This window comes from Pseudorasbora parva, chromosome 14, assembly GCF_024679245.1.
Source record: "Pseudorasbora parva isolate DD20220531a chromosome 14, ASM2467924v1, whole genome shotgun sequence".
NCBI classification, from domain to species: Eukaryota; Metazoa; Chordata; class Actinopteri; order Cypriniformes; family Gobionidae; genus Pseudorasbora; species Pseudorasbora parva.
Genome location: NC_090185.1, coordinates 46,373,530 through 46,393,807, shown reverse-complemented (window position 1 = coordinate 46,393,807; position 20,278 = coordinate 46,373,530). Strand labels below are relative to the sequence as shown.

The window sequence follows — 20,278 nt, the reverse complement described above, 5'->3', positions numbered from 1 at the left end:
GGCTTTTAATCAGATACAGCCATACATCTATGATCCGGAATCAGACCCAGAGGCTGCAGTTGAACAGGAGCAGCAGCAAAAACGACTAGAGCAGGACGTCTGTATGTGGTACAAGTTATACACTAACTATATAATATGCTTAGCGGCTTGTGTTATTTACATATTTATACTTGAATTATATCGTCGTATTTTTGTCTTTGAAGGTGTACATGTGGGAAGTCCAGTTGTGCACGTGTGTGTGTGTGTTTACGCGTGGTTTGTGTAACGTTAGACAGTAAGCGGACTGGTTTTGCACGGCAGGCTAAGTTAGTGTTTACATAGAAAGACATAGAATAGTAGCGCATTTGAATGAAGAAGCGCGCTTATTTAGTTCAACATATTTCCCCACTCTTTGTGTATTGTTGTTTGGAGTGCTTTTACAATACACAAACATAAAGTTACACATATAGTGGCCAGCTAAACAAATGTACACGCACTACACATCGCATGCTCCATTGATCAATTAACTATACGTGATCATGTTTGGGCTACTTGATGAGCATAGGCAAAAACACAGACATTTGAATCAGTCTTACTCACAGCCTGCGGTTCTAACGTTGGGACCTTTATCGTTGGGACTGCTCCATCCTTCAGCATTAGGCGATCGGGAAAATCCGGCGTCGAGCTGGGCCTTGTTTATGAAACAGTCGGCACCGAAATGCAGCGAACAGATATAAACATTCGCGCAACTCAGTTGCTGATCCGGAAAAGCAAATTACATCCACTGTTGCCTTAACACAGGGTTTTTGGGGAATCTGTGCAGGACTGTCTTGGTCTGGCAACCAAAAACGCACTTTTTTGGTGACATTGTAATTGTGCACATCACCTGTGCAGCAGCCTACGAGCCAGCGCTTTGATGGGCATAGCCTGTTACTTTCGCTCTCTCCCTCTCTCTCTCTCACGCTCTTCCGGTAGAATTGTCCGTACGGCCCATACAAGGAAATTCCGCCCCCATTAACGTCAAAGGGGACGCATGATCGCAAAAAACTTGTCGAAACTTATGACTAACCGGAAGTAGTATTTTTGACACAGAAATACTCCATCAAACGTCCACCTTAACTTTTTAAACTTTGTCCATGTTTAGTATGGGAATCCAAGTCTTTAACAGTGTAAAAAGATCAGTATGCATGAAACAGCATTTCACCCCCCCTTTAATACTCTCCTTGTAAATGTTTCTTGATTGAAGAATTTTAGATATCTGGACTGGACACAGCACAGTTACAGAGCAAAATGAACTGTTCCCAAAAGTTATAGCAGAGGTTTTGATTGTCTTAAAGCAAACAGATAGTCAGACAGAAAGTACTCACCCCTCAGAAGCCATTTCAAATGCGACAAAATGTGACTGGTTACAAACAAAAGGATAATCTCCAGATGATACTGAAAAATAACTGATTGCAGTTTTTGCAATCGCAAACAATCGATGGTCTCCAAAAGCAGCTTTTCACATTCAGAATGTGTAAAACAAGTGGTTGCTGAAAGTCCACAGCAGACAGACTTAACCTGAGCTTATCCAAACCAACCAATCAGGAATGCCTTAACCTGAGTTTATTCAAACCAGCCAATCAGGAATCTGCTGTATCCCGGAGCCTATAGTCCAGGTGTGAATGTCCCATTAATCCCCCCTGTCTTGTTGCTGAGGTCAGACCAGCCAATCTGTCTCCAGGGGGCTTTTGTCCGGGTGCAAGTCACTCATGAAGCCTCCTGGATACAGATTCCTGATTGGATGTTTGACCCGGAACAACAGGATGGGGGGTTTAATGAGTGATTCGCACCTGGACAAGCCTCCTGGATACAGATTCCTGATTGGCTGGTTTGAATAAACCCAGGTTAAGACGTGACTGAGCAAAACAAGTCTTTTGAGTGACTTGGGTGGAGTTTAATGAAAGCCTTATTGAAAATAATGGCATTTCATACTGGCTAGGAAATCAAAACCTCTGGAATAACTTTTGGGAACAGTTCATTTCATCAGTGCCTGGCCACATTGGGAACTGCAAAACATAAAATGGTAAATGAAGTAAGTTTGTTCAAGTAAAAAATAAGTAACATCACTGAAGCAACCTAAATAGGTCCTCTGTTGGATGGTAAAATGTGACGCGTGTTTGGTTGCGTTGCCATTTCTTGCCGTCAAAAACACACTGTAGAGATTTTGAACACTATCGTTGTCTTTTTTAAAACTGTAGCTGAGAGGTGGAAAGTTGCCTTGTAAGTCGCTTTAGATAAAAGTGTCTGGTGAGTGATTAAATGTAGACGGTCAAACAGAGTCAAACAAAAACCCAGAAATAGCTGACACAATGGCATGACATATTTTTGCAAAATCTCCAAATAAAGGTTTGGATGCTAAACTTTACTCATTCTTATCCTCTGTGTACTACTCTAGTGTGAATTAGTTAGCTTACACAACCCCCACAGGTCATTTACATTTCAATGCAGGACTCAAAGCCTCAGAGTCACAGGTGAGGTACAGGCCAAAAGAGCTCACAGACTACCAATACTGTCACCAGCATGTCAAAGAATAAGTGACACTTCTCAACAAAACTATACCCAGATAGCACACATACGTCTGGCCGACGTCGGCCCCAGAGCGGACGTCGGCCTCCAAATCATAACATCGAATAAGTATCGGCCAGGCATACGCGAATATCGCTTTATTTCCAGCTCGTCGGCTTTGGGTCGGCCCAATATACTGGAGGCCGATGCTGTGTTTATCTGTTGTTTGCTCATGCTGCCCATTCATCTCTTTGCCACCAACCCGAGAGAAAGACGAAGCGACGCGACGCCATCTGTGGGTTTTAGGTAAATTTTCACTTGAGGAAATCAGAAAAAAAACAGGCAGTTTGTAATCGCAGTTTTCACTCCAAGAATTCCTCACAGTTTTTAGTCAGAAATGGTGCATACTCTTGTGCCAAAGTTTTTTGAGTTGCCAAACTGTCTGAACATTTGTCATCATCTGATAAATAAACTGACTGTTCATTAAATTGGTAATGTACGTGTTTAATCTACGTAATGCTGCTGCGTGACTTTGACGGGCGTGCGTTGAACAGTCAAACACTGGAAGTTACCATGGAAACGGGCCGGAGTTTGCAGCAAGCCAGCAACAGCACAGTAACGGACACGCTCCTGTTATTTTCGCTGCTTTCAGGTAAGTTTAGTCCATAAACATTACACAAATAATATAAAACTGTTCCGTACACGTTTCTTACTGTAATTGACACGCTTCTGTCGAATATTTACTTTATTAAAATTGTTCAGTGTCTTTGAAAAAGTCCGTTAGCATCTCAACCGTTTTTTATTAGCAGTTTGCTAATATACTTTAGCTCTAATGAAAGTGAGTTTTTAATCACGTCTTTATGTGCAGAAGAGAGGCTTTGATAGTTTTTTTTTAGGTTTGCTGGTAGTCTGTCAATGGGTTATTGGAAGTGAGCTAATTTATTTAACCTAACTTCACTATAAGTTAATGTTATTACAGGAAACGCCAAAATCAAATGAAATGATCTTTCACGGTAAAAAAACAACAACAACAACAACAACCTAAATTACATTTAATGTTTAATTATTTAATACCAATTACGTTCCTTTTTTTCCCCCCTGTGATTTCAGTAAAAAAAATAATAATACAACAACGGAGGCAAAGGATGGTCCCATGGGCTGCTGACAGAAGGGTAAAATCTCATTAAATCTTTAGTATTTTTTCTACAAAAGGTAACACTTTAGTAAGGTGAACAATTCTTAGCTTGCACATTTGCTGTTTATTAGTATTATTAAGCACATATTAATGCATGACCTTATACTACAACATCCCTAAATTCTTCCTGGTATCTAACTAAACTTAAACGCTACAACAACTACCTTACTATCTATTAAGCAGTAAATTATGAATTTGAGGCAAAAGTTAAGTGAATGTTTCCCATACCAAAGTGTTACCATAATAAATATTTTACCTACATCACCCTGCATGTTATTTTCTTTTGCAAAATTATTTTTTATTACAGTTTGCAAGGTTCTGACAACCACACGTAAGTAACACTGAGCAATGTAAAATGAAGTAAGCCTAAAACAAATTATGTTAAGAAATTATTGTATGTATACTCTGCATATTCTACTTTCTCTTATCTGCGTTTCACCTCTGCTCTAGCTTGTCTCCTTCTAATAAGCCTGACATTATATCTCTGTGATAAATTGTTTATGTTCCTAGATTCTTCCATGCTGATGGCCTGCACTCCTGTTGAAGAAAATCTCAGGCTAAAAACTAGATGACTGGTAAGCAAAACCTCAAAAATTATACTACTGTTCAAAAGTTGGGGGTCTGTACATTTTAAAAACATTAACTCCATGTTGTTACAGTAAGACCGTCTGAAAAGCCTTTAGGGTAAAATAATCAGCAAAATTAGACAAGGTGACAAATGTTATGTGTTATAGTTTGTATTTATGATTAACTATTATGATAACAGGATGTTATGGTCTTAAATACTTTTACTAAATACTTAAATACTTTAAATGCTGACTGTGGTTCAGGCGGTCAACAACTTTAGGCATTTAAGTTATTTTTCAGCGTACTCACTGCTCATACTATTAGCCTCTAAAATGTTTGAATTATATCACAATACAGTGTCAGAGGGTAAAGATATATCATTAGAGTTCTTACAGTTATTACTGTGCTCTTATTACCAGATCAGATATAAAGCCCAGCGTTTGGTGCTGAGATTTTTCAGGACAAGGCCTTGATGACATCTACAATTAGTACATGAAGATGGTGAGTTTCCCAATAGCTGCCACTATCCCAGATCAAAAGACTGAAAACAACAGGCTTCAATCTGTATTAAAGGTATAGTTCACTCAAAAAATTAGACTGTGCTGTTTATCTGCTGGGCTTCCGAGATGTAGGTGTGTTAATTTCTTCAGTAGAACACAAATGAAGATTTTTAACTTAGCTGTTGCTCATATAATGCATGTCAATGGGGTGTATTTCTATGAGAGTAAAAAACACAAAGACTTAGGAATCCATATTAAACCCAGCGGCACGTGGCGACACATTGATGTGTTAAAACACAAAACGATCACTTTCTGTGAGAAGCACACCAGTATTTGTGTTATTTTTTACCTCATATCAGACGAATCTCATCTAGTATTCCCAACGCCATTAGTTCCATCTAAGAAGGTCAAAACCCGGTGCGATCATAGATATATGCCTTATTAGTGCCTCGATGGATCGGTCGAATGAGGCATCTACGTTCGCGCCGGGATTTTGACCTACTCATCCTAAATGAGATTCGTCTTATATGAGGTAAAAAAATAACAAATACAGTTGTGTTTATCACAGAAACCGATTGTTTCGATGTGTCGCCACGAGCCACAGGGTTTAATATGGATTAATTTCGCTCGTATAATGCATGTCAAAGTTAAAAATCTTCATCTGAGTTCTACTGAAAAAACAAACACACCTACATCTCAGATGCCCTGCGGGTCAGCAGATAAACATCACATTTTCATTTTTGGGTGAACTATCCCTTTAATTTATTTTGATAAGTTTAATGTTACATTGTTAGTCTGGAAAATACACTCAAAAACAAAGCTATTGAACGCACTTAAATTAAGGAAAACTTTTCCACAAAATTGAATTACATTTTTCAAAATCTAATGGAATGATCTGTTATAATCTTGTTATATGAATTTAATGGGTTAGTTCACCCAAAAATGAAAAATCTCACTACAGTGGTTCTACACTAATTTTATGAAGCGATGAGAATAGTTTTTGTCCGCCAAAAAAAAGCAAAATAACAACTTATATAGTGATGGCTGTTTTCAAAACACCGCTTCCTGAAGCTTCGAACCGAGATCTAAAGTTCCGAGAAGATTAGGCAAATTAGTCTGGTGATGTAACCTACTGCGCGACTGCTCCTCCATCAATGTCGGACAGAAATCATTTTTGTGTATACCGATTGAAAGATTTAGTGGACTGTCTACATGAGCCGTTATCTAAACTGATCTGGTGTTTACATGTGATGACTTTCAATCGCAATCATTTTGTCACATGCAGCTTGTCTGCCGCATCAAAAATGTCACCGCTGTTTTCTCCAGCAGCTGGAGTGTGTTAACTGTAGCCATAGCAGCTCTTAACGGCCACCAGGACTAATACAGTATTATTTATAGCTATTTATTTGTTGTAAAGTGTAATTATCATCTCAGAAAAACAAATCTTCTGTCAGGCGCAGTTAAAGTAAAAACTGCCTGGGGCAATATACGCTGTGTCATTATTCCAACATTATCTTCATAACTTACGAAATAAAATGTTTACCCCTCAGAAAAATTAACTATTCTCTCTTGTCAACATGAGCGCGGCGCGTGCTGTCACGTCATGTAAGAACGCACACTTAAAAGTAATCGGTCAGGTCGTTTACATGGTGAAAAAAAATGAATAACAAGTATGGAAGAGATTCAAGCTGTGCTGCTTTTGCTGGTTATGACAGAAAAGAGCACTAATATGCAGATTCAGCAGCATATTCAGAAAGCTTGTAAAGCTAGATTTAAAATGACAATGTATATTATTATCAGCTATTACAGACATTGTACGTAAGATGGCTGAGACGAACGCGCGGTTGAAATAAAATGCTGCGTGAGCTCAACCAATCAGCATGTTCAGCGCCCAAGTCCCGCCCTCGAAAGTTCCTGAACTTTGAAAAAGTACTACCTTACTTCCTACTTTACTATCATAAAATGATTATAGAGCCACTGTAGTGAGATGGGCTTTGTAACGCCGTCTTTAGTGCCTTTATGGGTCTTAAGAGAGGAAATGACATTGGTGTCAGTGAAGGCCTTTCTGAGCAATCTGATACATATTTTTATATGTATTTAATTGCTTTTTTTACATCTTGGCCAGGGGACTACAGATGAAAAATAGCCTTTTAGCTAATTCTGGCTTTTTTAACCATGTTTGTTCATGTGTTTTATGAAATTGCACTGTCCCCTTTCAAATAAACCATTAAATCAAATCAAATCATCTGATTTCAACACTAATATCTTCATCTGTGTGTGAAGATGAACGGAGGTCTGACCGGTGTCCAACCACATGAGGAATTATGGCAGAATTTATTGGGTTATTGGGTTAATTTTGGGTGAACTAACTCTTTAACTTTATATCGCACACCCCACCCACACCACAGGTTTAAACGATGGTGGTGCGCCCTGCAGCCTCACTTCACCGCTCTAAGGCTGCGTTCACACTTGTAGTTCGGTTCGTTTGGTTAGTTTGGTCCGGACCAAAAAACAAAAACAAACATAATAGTCCTGGTCCGCTTAGCGTTCACACGGGCATTTTTAACAGCGAACCTAAAGTTACCGAACCAAAGGCACAGGGAGACGCTCACAACCTGATTGGTCGGTTTATATGACGTAGGAGCTCGTTTACCGAACATGCAAAACAATGCTATGTGCGGATTACACGCGCGGGCATTTTATGCGTGTACATATGGCATTATTTTTTACCAGAGAACTCATGAAGAGCTCATGAAATGTTCACAACATTCAAAACAACGGTGTGTGCTGGATTAAACGCGATCATTTTATGCGTGTAACACATGGCATTATTTTTTACCGGAGAACTCATGAAGAGCTCATGAAATGTTCAAAACAACGCTGTGTGCTGGATTAAACGCGATCGTTTTATGCGTGTACATGTGGCATTATTTTTACCCGCTGAGAACTCATGAAGAGCTCATAAAATGTTCAAAACATTCAAAACAGCACCAGGATTTCCTCCGTTGTGCAAAAGAGACAGCCGTTCTGTCGTCTGTACCTGCTCATAATGGGCAACACAGGAACTTTGATGAGAAGAGCCAGGTATGCTTTTTGTGTGTTTTTTCTAGCATTTTCGAAACATGCTCGTCAGACCAAATATTGATGAGGCTCTTCCTCGTTGCTCTACGTTTGTCCTCTAACGTTAAAGTTACTCATTTTGGATACGCCGAGCTGCATTATGCGTGGCATCTTGTGACATTACGTCCGGTTTTTGGTCCGTTTACATGTCTTTGGTCCGTGTTGCGTTCATATATCAATCGAACCGCACCAGAGTTCGTTTGGAAGTGGACCGAGACCCATCTTTTTAGCGGTCTCGGTCCGCTTGTTTGGTGCGCACCAGGGTTCGGGTGGCAGCGTTCACATATGTTCAAATGAACCGCACTAAACGAGCAACCGCACCAGGGTTCGTTTTAATCGAACCAAACATGACAAGTGTGAACGCACCCTAAGACACCAGCATTGCATCCGTGGCTAAACACCCCCTAACTTTAGTGCATCGTGATTGGATATTTTGCTCATATCAGCATAGACTCATTGGCACACAAAACAGAGCCAATTCAGAGAGAAATAAAATGCACAGAAATTAATGCAATACTCAAGCGCCTATTGATCCAAGGGTGTCGTACCGAATGGGTCAATATTATATTGAGAATTGTGACATCCCTAATATTTTTCCAGTTTAGTTATGTAATTATTTATATTTTACATTATTCATTCATTTTGTATAAAAATTAAATAGAGAAGAAAATGTGACAATGTCACTGGGCTTGTCACAAATTGCCAAATTAATGGAATATTCAGAGTGCAAGACAAAACCGTGCCTTTTGTGCAATATTATGCTGCAAATATTGTATATTGAGCTAAAGTTAAATTGAACCTTGTATGATAATTTGTGTAACCAGATTCAATACTTTGTAATGAGTATGAACTGTACTATTTTTGTTACAGGTTCTCTGGGAATCCCCAGTTGAAGGCATCAAATGTTGGCCTGGACAGATGTACCAACAGTCCACCACACTGACCTCTGCTTTTGCATGGATGGCTGATCAATACCCTGTTCTGTGAGGGTATTATTATAGAAAAACTGAACACCTGTGACAGTGGGATTTGTAGTTGTAAAGAATAGTCACACATCAGTGCACTTAGGGTGCTTTCACATCTCTTGTTCAGTTAATTTGGTCCGAACCAAGGCCAAACAATTAAATAATACATTGTTGCATTTTACAGCTTTTTTGGTTCCTTTTCACACCACACTGATTGCTTTGGTCCGGACCAGTTGAAACACGTGACAACATCCACATCACTCATTGGCCATGGTGTATTACCTAAACTGCTTTTCGATTGGTCAGAATTTACTTTGTGGGAAAATTTCAACAGAAGAGGAAAACCCAGCAAACTATAACACTATAGAAAGACGACTGCGGGCAGGTTTTGTCCCTGGCCATAATCTACTACATATTGTGTATTAACCACAGTATGCAAACAATACCTTTCTATAATGAAGCGCGGATGCGACTTGAAAACAACGTACTGCAGACGGCGAGCGCACATCACTCGTCACTTCAATCAGAGGCGTGCATTAATTATTCTTAACTCTGACACGCTCATTCCGAAAATATTTCCAACGATCTATCAGGTAATAATGTCATGCACATAATGCCAGCGCAGCTAACTACGGCAGCTGGTTTAGTCAAAATATTATCAGTACTTTTGCAGTTGGTTCTGTTCGAGGCCGGATCACGTTCTCACCACCAGCTAACCGCTCCAGAGTTCGTTTGAAAGCGCACCGAGATCAGCTCTTCAAGGAGGTCTCGGTACGCTTGTTTAGTCCGCTTTTGGTGCGCACCCGAGTGCGATTGCTGCTATTCACCAAACGAACCGCACCAAAGAGGAAAATGAACTCTAGTACGATTCAACTGAACTAAATAAGGCAGGTGTGAAAGCACCCTTAAAGTCAGAGAACATGTTTTTTTTAGAAGTTGCAAACTTTTCTTTCTCTTACAAAGAACACAACAGTTAAACCTTTTCAAATTATTTTCTGGTGGTGCACAAGTCCTATTCTACAAATTAACAAATGATAAAAACATGACAAAACATGATATGACTTCATGCTCTGCAGAGTCTTTATATAAACATGAATTCAACATTTAAAAACAGTATATTCAAAATATAAAAAAAATATCTACTTGACTTTAATACAAAGGTTTCTCGTCAATGTAATGTAAAGTGTAGTGTGACCGTATCTTTATTCTGCGTTTGGTGCACCCATGTATCAAAAGTGTGAAGCCATGGACAAATTTTACTTGTTAGATGATGTGAGATCGTGAGTATGATTTTTTCCCCCTTGATGGAAAAAATGAGCCCACGATTTTATTAATTTGTGATTTGTAGAATAGGATTAGTACAAATGTAACTGTTGTGTTTGTGAGAGAAAAGAAAACTACAAGTTTACAAATCCTAATACATTTTCTCAGTGACTTTACTGAAATTTTCTCCACTGTCAGCAGTGCTTAGTTTTGCTAAAATAATACTCGATATTATACAGCACATGCATAGTTTGAGTCGATCTTCTGGTTATATTTTTTCCAGTCTCAATTTACCAATGCCAAACCTATTTCATTAACAACTATTAATTCTGTTTGTAGTCAATATATAAACAATTGATATTTAATTCAAGAGATTGGCTGGACTTTGCGGACTCGATCAGTATTTCTCGTCCAATGGTCAAACTTTAATTTTCCAGTTTCACTAGTATTGCATCCTTCTCATCGGTATTTAATAATGACTTTTCAGTGTTGTTTAAACCTCTTTTTTGGCTCATAATATGCATTTTATTTTTTAAAGTAATTAAAAATATTTTCTCTATGCTATTGAAAATGTGGGTTACATCTTTGTCACCTTTTTCACCAAGGAGTTTACACTTGCTGATAGTAGGCTGCAATAGTTGCAAAAGAAAACCAATTCATCTGCAATATTCTTCTGCCCTACATTTTCAAGGGTAAGCTTTCTTTATAAACCATCTACTCACCCATATGCATTTATTTTGTGTAACACAAAAAGAGTCCCATAGTCTCAGTCACCATTAGAAAAGAACCTGTGATTTGAGTCTCATTATGTTCTGACTGACATATCCTTTTGTGCTCCAATAAAAATAATGTGTCTGGTACATGATCAGTTGTTCTTGAGTAAATATTGCTTTTAATTTATGTACCTGTATAGCCTACCTCTTTGTGTAGGTTGAATGTAAATGCCTTTTCTATTATATATATTTTTCTATTAAATGCCCTTTCTATTATATTGTCATATTGAATATTTATATAGATTGTTTGCTCTAAACATGTAGGCTATCTGTAACTGCTCTGTAAATATTAAAACAATGTTAACTGAATGTTATGTGTGATTATTACATAAACAGGCTAATGTATCTTATTAGTATTAAGTATTTGCTATTTTTAAAACAGAAAATGTGTTAACGTTAACTGTACCAAACTGAAATCAACATCGTGTTTCACTCAACTGACATCAACGTCATTCAGCATAAGGTAAGTAAATCATCTGCGTAGATTGGTGTTTTGAATGGAGTGTCTGACGTTGGTCTTTAATGCCGTGAGTGTAACGTTGATTCTATGCCAGTGTGCTATCTGGGTGTAACCCGAAAGGTTCGACCTAAATAAAGGTCCTAGAAAGCCCATGAATAGTGGCCAGGATTTGCTGTTTTGCATCGTCCACACGTCGGCCGGACAGCATTCGCGATCAAATGCCGATGTCTCGGCGACTTTGTCCCAATTAGCAAACGCTCTCTGATCGATGTCTTTCCGATGGAACTTTGTGCATCGCGCCGACATCGGCCCGACGTATGTGTGCTATCTGGGTAGGGAAGACGCTGGGATTTACCTAGGGGGAGAAAACCAATGTACACTAGAAAAAAAAAAGAAAAAAGAAAAAAAAAAAAAATATATATATATATATATATATATATATTATTTATCACTAGGACACATTTCTCAATAATTAGGTCACTTTTTCAAAACTCTTGCCACAGTTCTCCTAACAAAGCTTGGCACCGCAGTTCATTTCATGTTCAAAATGCACTAAAACTACCAAAAAGGATTCTGAGGATTCAAAGGATTCACCCAACAAACACACTTTGTTCATCATAAAACACACTAACAACATGATCATTACACAGTGTTTTCTTTTGTAAAATGTTCTTTTCAAAACAAGATTGGCACTATAATAATTCAGTGCAGTTAATGTTACATGGTCCATGACAGTATAAAAATATTCCTAAGGGTTTTGAATGGATGTCAGTGAGATGGAAAAACTTACACCAGCCACATCTAATTGTTTTGATAGTATTTTAGATTCAGAATCCCTCCAAATGTAGCAGATTTCTGTTATGATTTTTAAGTTTTGAACACAAGTTTAACAGTTTTTAAAAGAGAAAATACAAATGTTCAAATTGGCATTTATAGAGAAAATAATGAATGTAAATTGAAAGATGTCATCATTGAACGCATTTTGTGCCCAAGCAATGATCCAAAGTTTAGCCACATAGATGGATCTGATCACTGAGTGAAGTTTTGAAAACAGGACTAGTATTGAGAAATGGGTCCTAGCAAATGTTTAAAATAAAACTGTAAATGTGTAAAATTGTTTTAAAAATTCATGATATTTTCTTGATGTTTAGCCCAGCACTTTCTGCATATCGCTTTACAGTTTTCTGTTTTAATTGCATCGGCCAGTTCTAAATCGACATGTTTCAAACTGTCAGAGTCATTTTCCATTGCTTTCGCACAAAATGCATTCAGTGACCACATTTTCCAAAATCCACAGACTCTTTGTCATTCGTACTTCACCATCTGCAAAACTATATATTTGTAGCACATTCTTTGAATGCTAACACACTGCTTTCAAACTGATAAAAAACATGAAGGTCAACTCATTTCTGCAGGAATTATATTGAAATATAAAATCTTAAAATCATCATTTATCATTGCTTTGGCATAAAATACATTCAATGGCGACGTCTTTCAATTTCCATGAATTGTTTTCTCACTTCAACACAAACACCACCAAAACATTATGTACTATACAGGCCAATTTGCACATTTACATTCTCTTCTCAAAATCGTCTCTTCTCTGCCATTTATAGAGCACCGTAACACCACAGAATTCTGGGTTTTTGTTTGACTCTGCTTGACCGTCTACCTCTTAATTTAATGAATAAAATTGCTATTGTTTTGTTAATAAGCGCAGTTACTAATAAAAGTACATGTTTGTTTATGGGAAATGTAAAAGTGAAACACTGAGTTTGAGTTGATATGTAGAAAAAAAAAACTTGTATTAACAACAGTAATGTGCAAAACCCTCATGTTATAGGTAAAATGTAAATATTCTGCTCTTATCAAACCATTATGTACCTTATGTGCCATTGATCTTCTGTAGTCTCACACCGAACTGACCGACAGCACCAGTGATTATAAAATGAGCTCTTTACTTGTTTTTTGTGTAATCCAGTCACAATTTGATGAAAGGACTTTGTTTTTCATGAGACTGAGTGGCTTCCTACCTTTTTCATAGGAGGGGAAATGTCTAATAAGTCAAATAAGTGCTCCTATGCCACCACCTCCTGGTTATAGTGGTCATTCCGTGTCTCTTTTTTTTTAATGAAAGTGCTTCTTTGCCATAAAGTGGCCTATACCTTTAACTTTTAGTTTTATAAATCAGCAAAGTAAAAAAATAATATCAAAATAGGATACTATTGAGAGCTTTGAGGTGCTGGGAAAAGTGTTTCTCTCTTGTTCCGCCCATTATCTGGTCGTGGTGTATGTATTTTAAGTATTAGAGTTTGTTATTTTTCTGGACATGATCAGTGTTGATTTATCAGTTCGGCAACAGTTCAACGCGCAGCATCGATTTCAATCCATAAACAGTTTTTGCCTTGGAGAAAGATATGCCTGTAAGTTAATCTACTATAGTATCTTTAAAAGCGTTTTGTCAAGTGTTATACATTACCTGCCTGTGATCGATATTTAGAGTTTAGATTTAGAGTTATGCATTTGGCAGACGCTTTTATCCAAAGCGACTTACATTGCATTCAAGGTACACAAATTTACATTATCTAAACACATTGAAACACTTGCGCGCACACTGAAATACTCGCGCGCGCACACACACACACTGAAACACTTGCGCACACACACTGAAATACTTACGCACACACACTGAAACACTTGCGCTCACATTGAAATACTCGCGCGCACACACACACACACACACACTGAAACACTTGCACACACACACTGAAACACTTGCGCACACACACTGAAATACTTGCGCGCACACACACACTGAAACACTTGCGCACACACACTGAAATACTTGCGCACACACACTGAAACACTTGCGCTCACACACTGAAATACTTGCGCTCACACACACTGAAACACTTGCGCTCACACACTGAAATACTTGCGCACACACTGAAATACTTGCGCACACACACACTGAAACACTTGCACATACACTGCGCAGACTAACATATATTTGGGCACATATATGAAACACGCGGTTACAGGGAGTCCTTGCATATAACCTGTAATTGCCCACGTACTGTTCTGCTGCACCTTGAAACACACGCGTGAGAGAGCAAAAACATTTTAGTGTGACCGGAAGTCGTTTCATTGCAACCGGAAGTCGTTTCTTTCCAACCGGAAGCTTAGTTAATTTGGAAACTGAAGCGCGGTTTATTGGAATCTAGCAGTCATGGCAGATAGCAAGGCTGCTGCAGAAGCTGTAAATATTTTGCGAAATCTTCTTTGTTCTCCTGTCTTGATCAATACGATTGCTAATTCCGTTGATTCGAGTCCTTCGACCAGTCAGACTCAGATTGATTCAGAAATTGGAGCATTGTTTAGACCCACGCACAACGTGGACGCTAGGAACACAAACCTCACACAGCATGTGACTTTACCGAGCACACCGGGATCAGAGAACCAGACGCCCCGTTTCATAGCGAGACGATACAGCAGCTGGAAACCCAACTCCAAAGGAAAGAGGTACCGCATATTTATGTTTTTCATAACGTTACAGTTGTTGTAGTTTTTTGTTGTTGTTTTGGGTAACGTTAGGCTGATGCAGGCTGACGAATATGAACTTCATTAAAGTTTTAGTTTTATATAATTGTAGTCACCATTCATTTTGGCAATTACAATTCGCATTTCCACAGTTTTACTACAAATACCATGGTTAAACGATTGATGCTGTAGCAAAATCATGGTTAATTTATGGTTACCATGAACTGTAATATGGTGACACCACAATACTGTAATTTATCATGGGAAATAACAATAAAATCAATAATAGACAGGTGCTAAAATATTTCATTTAGGCAATGTGGGTTGAAATTGTGATTTAATTTTTTTATTTTCTTTTTTTTCTTCACATAAAAGGGTATTAAATTTGATTATTTTCCCTACCTTTCATCGAGCGTATCATTAATTAAGAGAAAAAACACATTAACTGTGTGTGTATGTGTGTACATGTTTTTCTAGCCTGGTGGGGACTTCACTCTGAATGCACACAGACTCATGGGGACAAGTGTCACTGTGGGGACCTAAATTGAGGTCCCCATGGGTACAAAAGCTTATAAATCATACAGAATGAGTTATTTGAAAATTTAAAAATGCAGAAAGTTTTGTGTGATGGGTAGGTTTAGTGGCAGTGTGTGTGTGTGATGGGTAGGTTTAGGGGCAGTGTGTGTGTTTGTTGGGTAGGTTTAGGGGCAGGTCTTAACGTTTTCTGATATATAAAATGAGGGGTTACAACTAATAGCACTTTTATGAAATTTAAAAATTTTTGTCTTTTTTTTTCCAGGCCAAAACCACCGTATCATCGGGTTTATAATAAAGATATAATTCTTCTGACACACCCCAGAGAAAACAATGTGGTCAAGCAGAAGACGAAGCAGAAGTTATATGAAAAGGGCCACATAATTAGTGCTTTTGAGTTTGATAAAACCTGGGACTACAGAACAGTCATGAATAAAATGCATGAGGCATTCAAAGGGAAAATTCCATGTGGTGTGGGGTAAGTTGGTTTGTAATCGTGCATATGCAGGTGTTTACAACTTTTTACGGTTAGTTAAGGTTTGAAAATGCTGAGCTTGATCTCATGCTAAAACTGTTGTGTTTACAATCAAGTGTTTAATCAAATTTTATAAAACATTATTAAAGTTTTACTCCTGTTTTTGTTTTTTGTTTTTTTTGTCTTTTAGTCTGGAAATCCTCTTGCCTTGTGGAAACAAACTTGTTGCTCCTACATTCCATGAAGGCCAGAAGCTCGATGGCAATATGATTCAGAAGGTTTTCAAACGAGCTTCTCTTTATCTGAGACCATCCGAGCCTCTTCAAGTAAGTACAACCCATTAAACTGAATTAATTTAAATACATTTACTTAATTTACTTTGTAATTAAGTATATTCCCAAAAGGTTAAAAGTTTAGTTTGACCTATGTTTTGGCATTAACTTCACACAAATGTGCACAAAAGCACTGATCAGAAGTTTCACTACTGCTAACTTGTTTCTGTAGTCAGTGAATGGAGAATCCTCAGATTCTGAAGAATACTATGAGGAAGAGGCAGTAGAGGCAGGTGGTTCAGATGATGAGTGGCATTCCTCAAAGTCAGACAAAGAAAGGGCAGGGAATCCCACCTTGATTTCAGGAAGTACCAAAACCACAATAGAGCAGCTACCCATGACAGAGTCCCATGGCATGAAAATATCCAATGATGAACAAGAACAACCATCAAATGCCCAAGCCTCTTCCAGCAGCCGACAAGAAATGTCACAATCAAACAGCCCCACCTCAAAGCGCTGGCAAAATGATTATGGGGCTTATATTAACTTAATAAATGACTCCTTAGATGAGGATGAAGATGAGGAATTGTACACGGCAATTATTGCCAGTATGGAGGACCAGACGTAAGTGCATTATGTTTAATTTAAAGTGATAATTTTTACTGAACTTTTGATAACATCAGAGGAGTGAGTCTTTTTCACATCATGGTCAGTTAGCTAACAAATAGGAGCTGTTTTAAGTAGGTGACTTTTTACTACAAATTTTTAAGATGGGATTTTGAAATGTTACATTTTTTAAAAAGGTTTCTTTTCTGTTATTGTCATTTTAGACGCCCCAAAGAAGATGCCTCCATTAGCGAAATACTAAAAGAACTTAATGAAAAAATCACAAACACAAGCATTTGCAAATTTAACATAAATCGGGCTGCAGTGCTTGACGGAGCGATTCGAGGCTTTCGAAGAGTGTCCTATAACCCTAACCACACAATGTGCATTAAGTTCTCTGACGACAAAGGAACAACTGAAGAGGCTGTTGATCTTGGTGGCCCTCGACGAGAATTTCTGAGGTTACTTATGGAAGCACTATCTCACTCTGAAATGTTTGAGGGACATGAGGGACACTTGAACTTGGCCCTTGATTCCTTTGGTATGTATAATTGCACTGAATCAGTAAAAATATAGTAATAATGAATTTGCTGAATTCATTTTATAATATTTATTTTGAGCCACAGTATTGTAACAAAGTGATAGTTGCCTGATTGGACTTTTATTCTCATTTTACAGCTGTGCGAGATGACAGATATTTTTTTGCTGGTCGATCCATTGCTGTCAGCCTGGTTCATGGAGGCCCACCGCCATGTTTCCTCTCTGAAACTCTTTTCAGCTGCTTAGTTAAAGGACCAGAGATGAGCAGACCAGTCATTGAGGACATTGCAGACAATGAACTCTACGAAAAACTAAAACGGGTTTGTGGACACTTTTACGTTTTCTACTTGTGCAATTTGCGATTTCTTTTTGTTTTTTGTAAGGCGTGCTATGAATATTTTTCTTTTGGATGTAAATTAAAAAAAAGAAGAAATATATCGTTTGTGCATATAGTTATAATTTTTGTTTTGTTTGTTTTTGGAACCAGATTTCTGAATCCAGAACAGTGGAGGAGCTTCAGACATCTACTGAACCTTTGACAGATTACTTGTCTCATGCGGGCTGCTTAAGACCTCTTACAAGTTTGATGGACAAGAATCCGTTACTGGAAGATGTTCTAATGTTTCAAGTGGTTCACCGTGTCCGTGGTCCCTTTGAAAGGTATGTGTCTCAGTGAATACTATGCTCTCTTAGTTTATTGGGCAAAAATGTGTTTTTGCAAGTTAATTTTTTTAGCTACTCTTTTAGGTCTATCTCGGTAGTAGCAATAAGGGTTTAAGTGACTGTCATAAGAAGAAGATAAGGGTAGATAGGATCCAATTCTAAGTTTTAATAACAATAAATACTAGAACAGACAGGGGTTTACCAGTCCATTTAACTGTTTAAACAGCAGCAAACTTCAACCGACACTCACGACTGAAAACAGAGGTACTAAAGACAGACAAAACTAACAAAATTATGAGCAGCTTGGCTGGAGGATTAGTGTCTATGGTAACTGATGAGTGACGGGGAAGTCAAACAGGAAACGTGTGACTGACAAGTCAAGTCACCTTCATTTATATAGCGCTTTTTACGACACAGATTGCCTCAAATCAGCTTTACAGTGATAATAGGAAATTCATTTAGCTTTAGAAGAAAAGCTAAATTAAGTTTTTGATTGATTCATTTCTGTAGTAAAAATGGATTAGTTATTTAATTTGGTGCCACTTAACACCATCCTCAACTAAATCCCCAATGAGTCTAGATTAAAACTGACTTCCCGAACTATTGTAGGAAGACAAACAACCTAAAAATCCATGAAGGTAAAGATAAACATGACAGGAACACTATTTAATAATGGAGTGTTATATTATCTTCTGTCTCAATTTTGTATATTTAGGTTTAGAGATGGATTGAAAACACTTGGAGTGCTCCAGAAGATCCAGCAACATCCAGAAGCCTTTCATGCTGCCCTCTGCTTCACTCCAAGGAACCTTTCAGCAGATATCATGGATGGGCTGTTTGAAATCAGATGGTCAGAGACAGGAAGCAATAGACGAGCGAATGAAAACCGAGTGGTCACCTATTGGAGAGATTACCTCCAGGATGCTGAAGGTGGGCATTTTAGTGTTAAAACATTTAGAATACTGGTGCTGCGTCATAATTTGCATACTATCTGTCCTAAATAGTATTTGAAAATAGACAGTAGCGTACCGTGGGTTTCAGTCAGGGCCTTCACTAACTACCCCCACACACATACACACATACACACACACACACTGACTTAAACTCTCACCCACACACTCAGATTCATTCTCACTCACACTTGGGCTCACACACTCAGACACACACACGCTTGGGCTCACACACATACATTAAAACTCTTAGGCCTGGTTTCACAGACAGGGCTTTGTTTAAGTCAGGATTAGGCCAGTTTAATTAGGACATTTAAGTTGCTTTTATAAACCTGCCTAAGGAAAAAAGCATTACTGATGTGCATTTTGATACAAATCAACTGACATATTTTATGTCAGTTCAAGTTGCTTTCAGTTAAAACAGCTCAAACATGCAATTAAATCTGGGACTAGGCTTAAGCCTTGTCTATGAAACTGGGCATTAGAATCGCACACTAAAACTCTCACACAATCACAGATTCTCACTCACACACTTGGACTCAAATTCTCTCTCTCTCTCACACACGCACGCACGCATAGATTAAAACTCTTAAGATTACACTCACAGACTCTACCTCACACACCTGTACTCAAACTCACACACTCAGACACTGATTAGTGTTTAGTGTAAACCACTACATACAGTATTAGTTTTTAAACTTGTCAGCATGGTTAATGGTTTTCTATGCTACATTTCCATCAGAAGAGGAAGGGCCAACAAAGCTGGAGGATATTTTAACATTTGCAACCGGATCGAATGTGGTGCCACCCATTGGTTTTTCTCCTAAGCCCTCTCTGGAATTTCTTCACAATGAAGGAAAATATCCAGTAGCCAACACCTGCATCAACTGCCTTCGACTCCCCATCCACAAAAGTTATGAAGACTTCAAAAACAACATGGACTTTGGGATCCAAAATACTCAGGGTTTTGGAATGGAGTAGAGGCATGAAACCATTTGTTCCTTGGTTTTGTTGAGCCAAAAGTGTACTGTTTATACTGCAGGTATGTGAAGACAATTTTGTGTTATTTTATATCCAAGCCTCTGAACAGGCATGCACTTATTCTGTTTTATTTAGCATTTTTAGTTCAGTAGATTACAAGTGAATAAAAACCTGTGAGAGTTAGCCTCGTTAAACAGTGTTTTTTGTTGGCCTGTGCAATTTAGTTATTTGACTAAACACTTTAAGACAACAGCACAACTTTTCATTTGCACAACTTAAATTTGCACTACTATGCTCTTTAACCTTTGTAAGTGAAGATGCAAATGTATGTTTTGTTAAAATAAATGT

General features: G+C 38.1%; 1 protein-coding gene and 1 long non-coding RNA gene across 3 annotated transcripts; both read left to right on the top strand.

Moving 5' to 3' along the window:
- Nucleotides 1-2,580: 2,580 nt before the first annotated feature.
- LOC137040687 (uncharacterized) lies at nt 2,581-8,803 on the top strand. Of its 2 annotated transcripts, XR_010897975.1 has the most exons (7): nt 2,581-2,832; nt 3,081-3,539; nt 3,637-3,698; nt 4,029-4,052; nt 4,232-4,296; nt 4,708-4,789; nt 8,779-8,803. It is a non-coding gene; the product is annotated as an uncharacterized lncRNA (long non-coding RNA). The 2 variants fall into 2 exon arrangements; XR_010897974.1 differs by lacking the exons at nt 4,232-4,296; nt 4,708-4,789; nt 8,779-8,803 and having other exon boundaries at nt 3,081-3,178; nt 3,637-4,224.
- Nucleotides 8,804-14,598: 5,795 nt separating this feature from the next.
- On the top strand, nt 14,599-19,930 carry LOC137039813 (G2/M phase-specific E3 ubiquitin-protein ligase-like). The gene is made up of 9 exons (XM_067415086.1): nt 14,599-14,891; nt 15,709-15,921; nt 16,109-16,244; nt 16,423-16,814; nt 17,021-17,337; nt 17,475-17,656; nt 17,824-17,996; nt 18,715-18,929; nt 19,692-19,930. Exons 1-9 carry the CDS (start codon nt 14,599-14,601, stop codon nt 19,928-19,930), a joined length of 2,160 nt encoding a protein of 719 aa, XP_067271187.1.
- The last annotated feature ends 348 nt before the right edge of the window (nt 19,931-20,278 follow it).

Excerpts from the sequence above, each read along its gene's own strand:
- LOC137039813 (XM_067415086.1), top strand. The coding sequence starts at position 14,599 with ATGGCAGATAGCAAGGCTGCTGCAGAAGCTGTAAATATTTTGCGAAAT. Across the intron at positions 17,657-17,823 it reads TCTACGAAAAACTAAAACGG|ATTTCTGAATCCAGAACAGT; the intron begins GTTTGTGGACAC and ends TTTTGGAACCAG. Across the intron at positions 17,997-18,714 it reads GTCCGTGGTCCCTTTGAAAG|GTTTAGAGATGGATTGAAAA; the intron begins GTATGTGTCTCA and ends TTGTATATTTAG.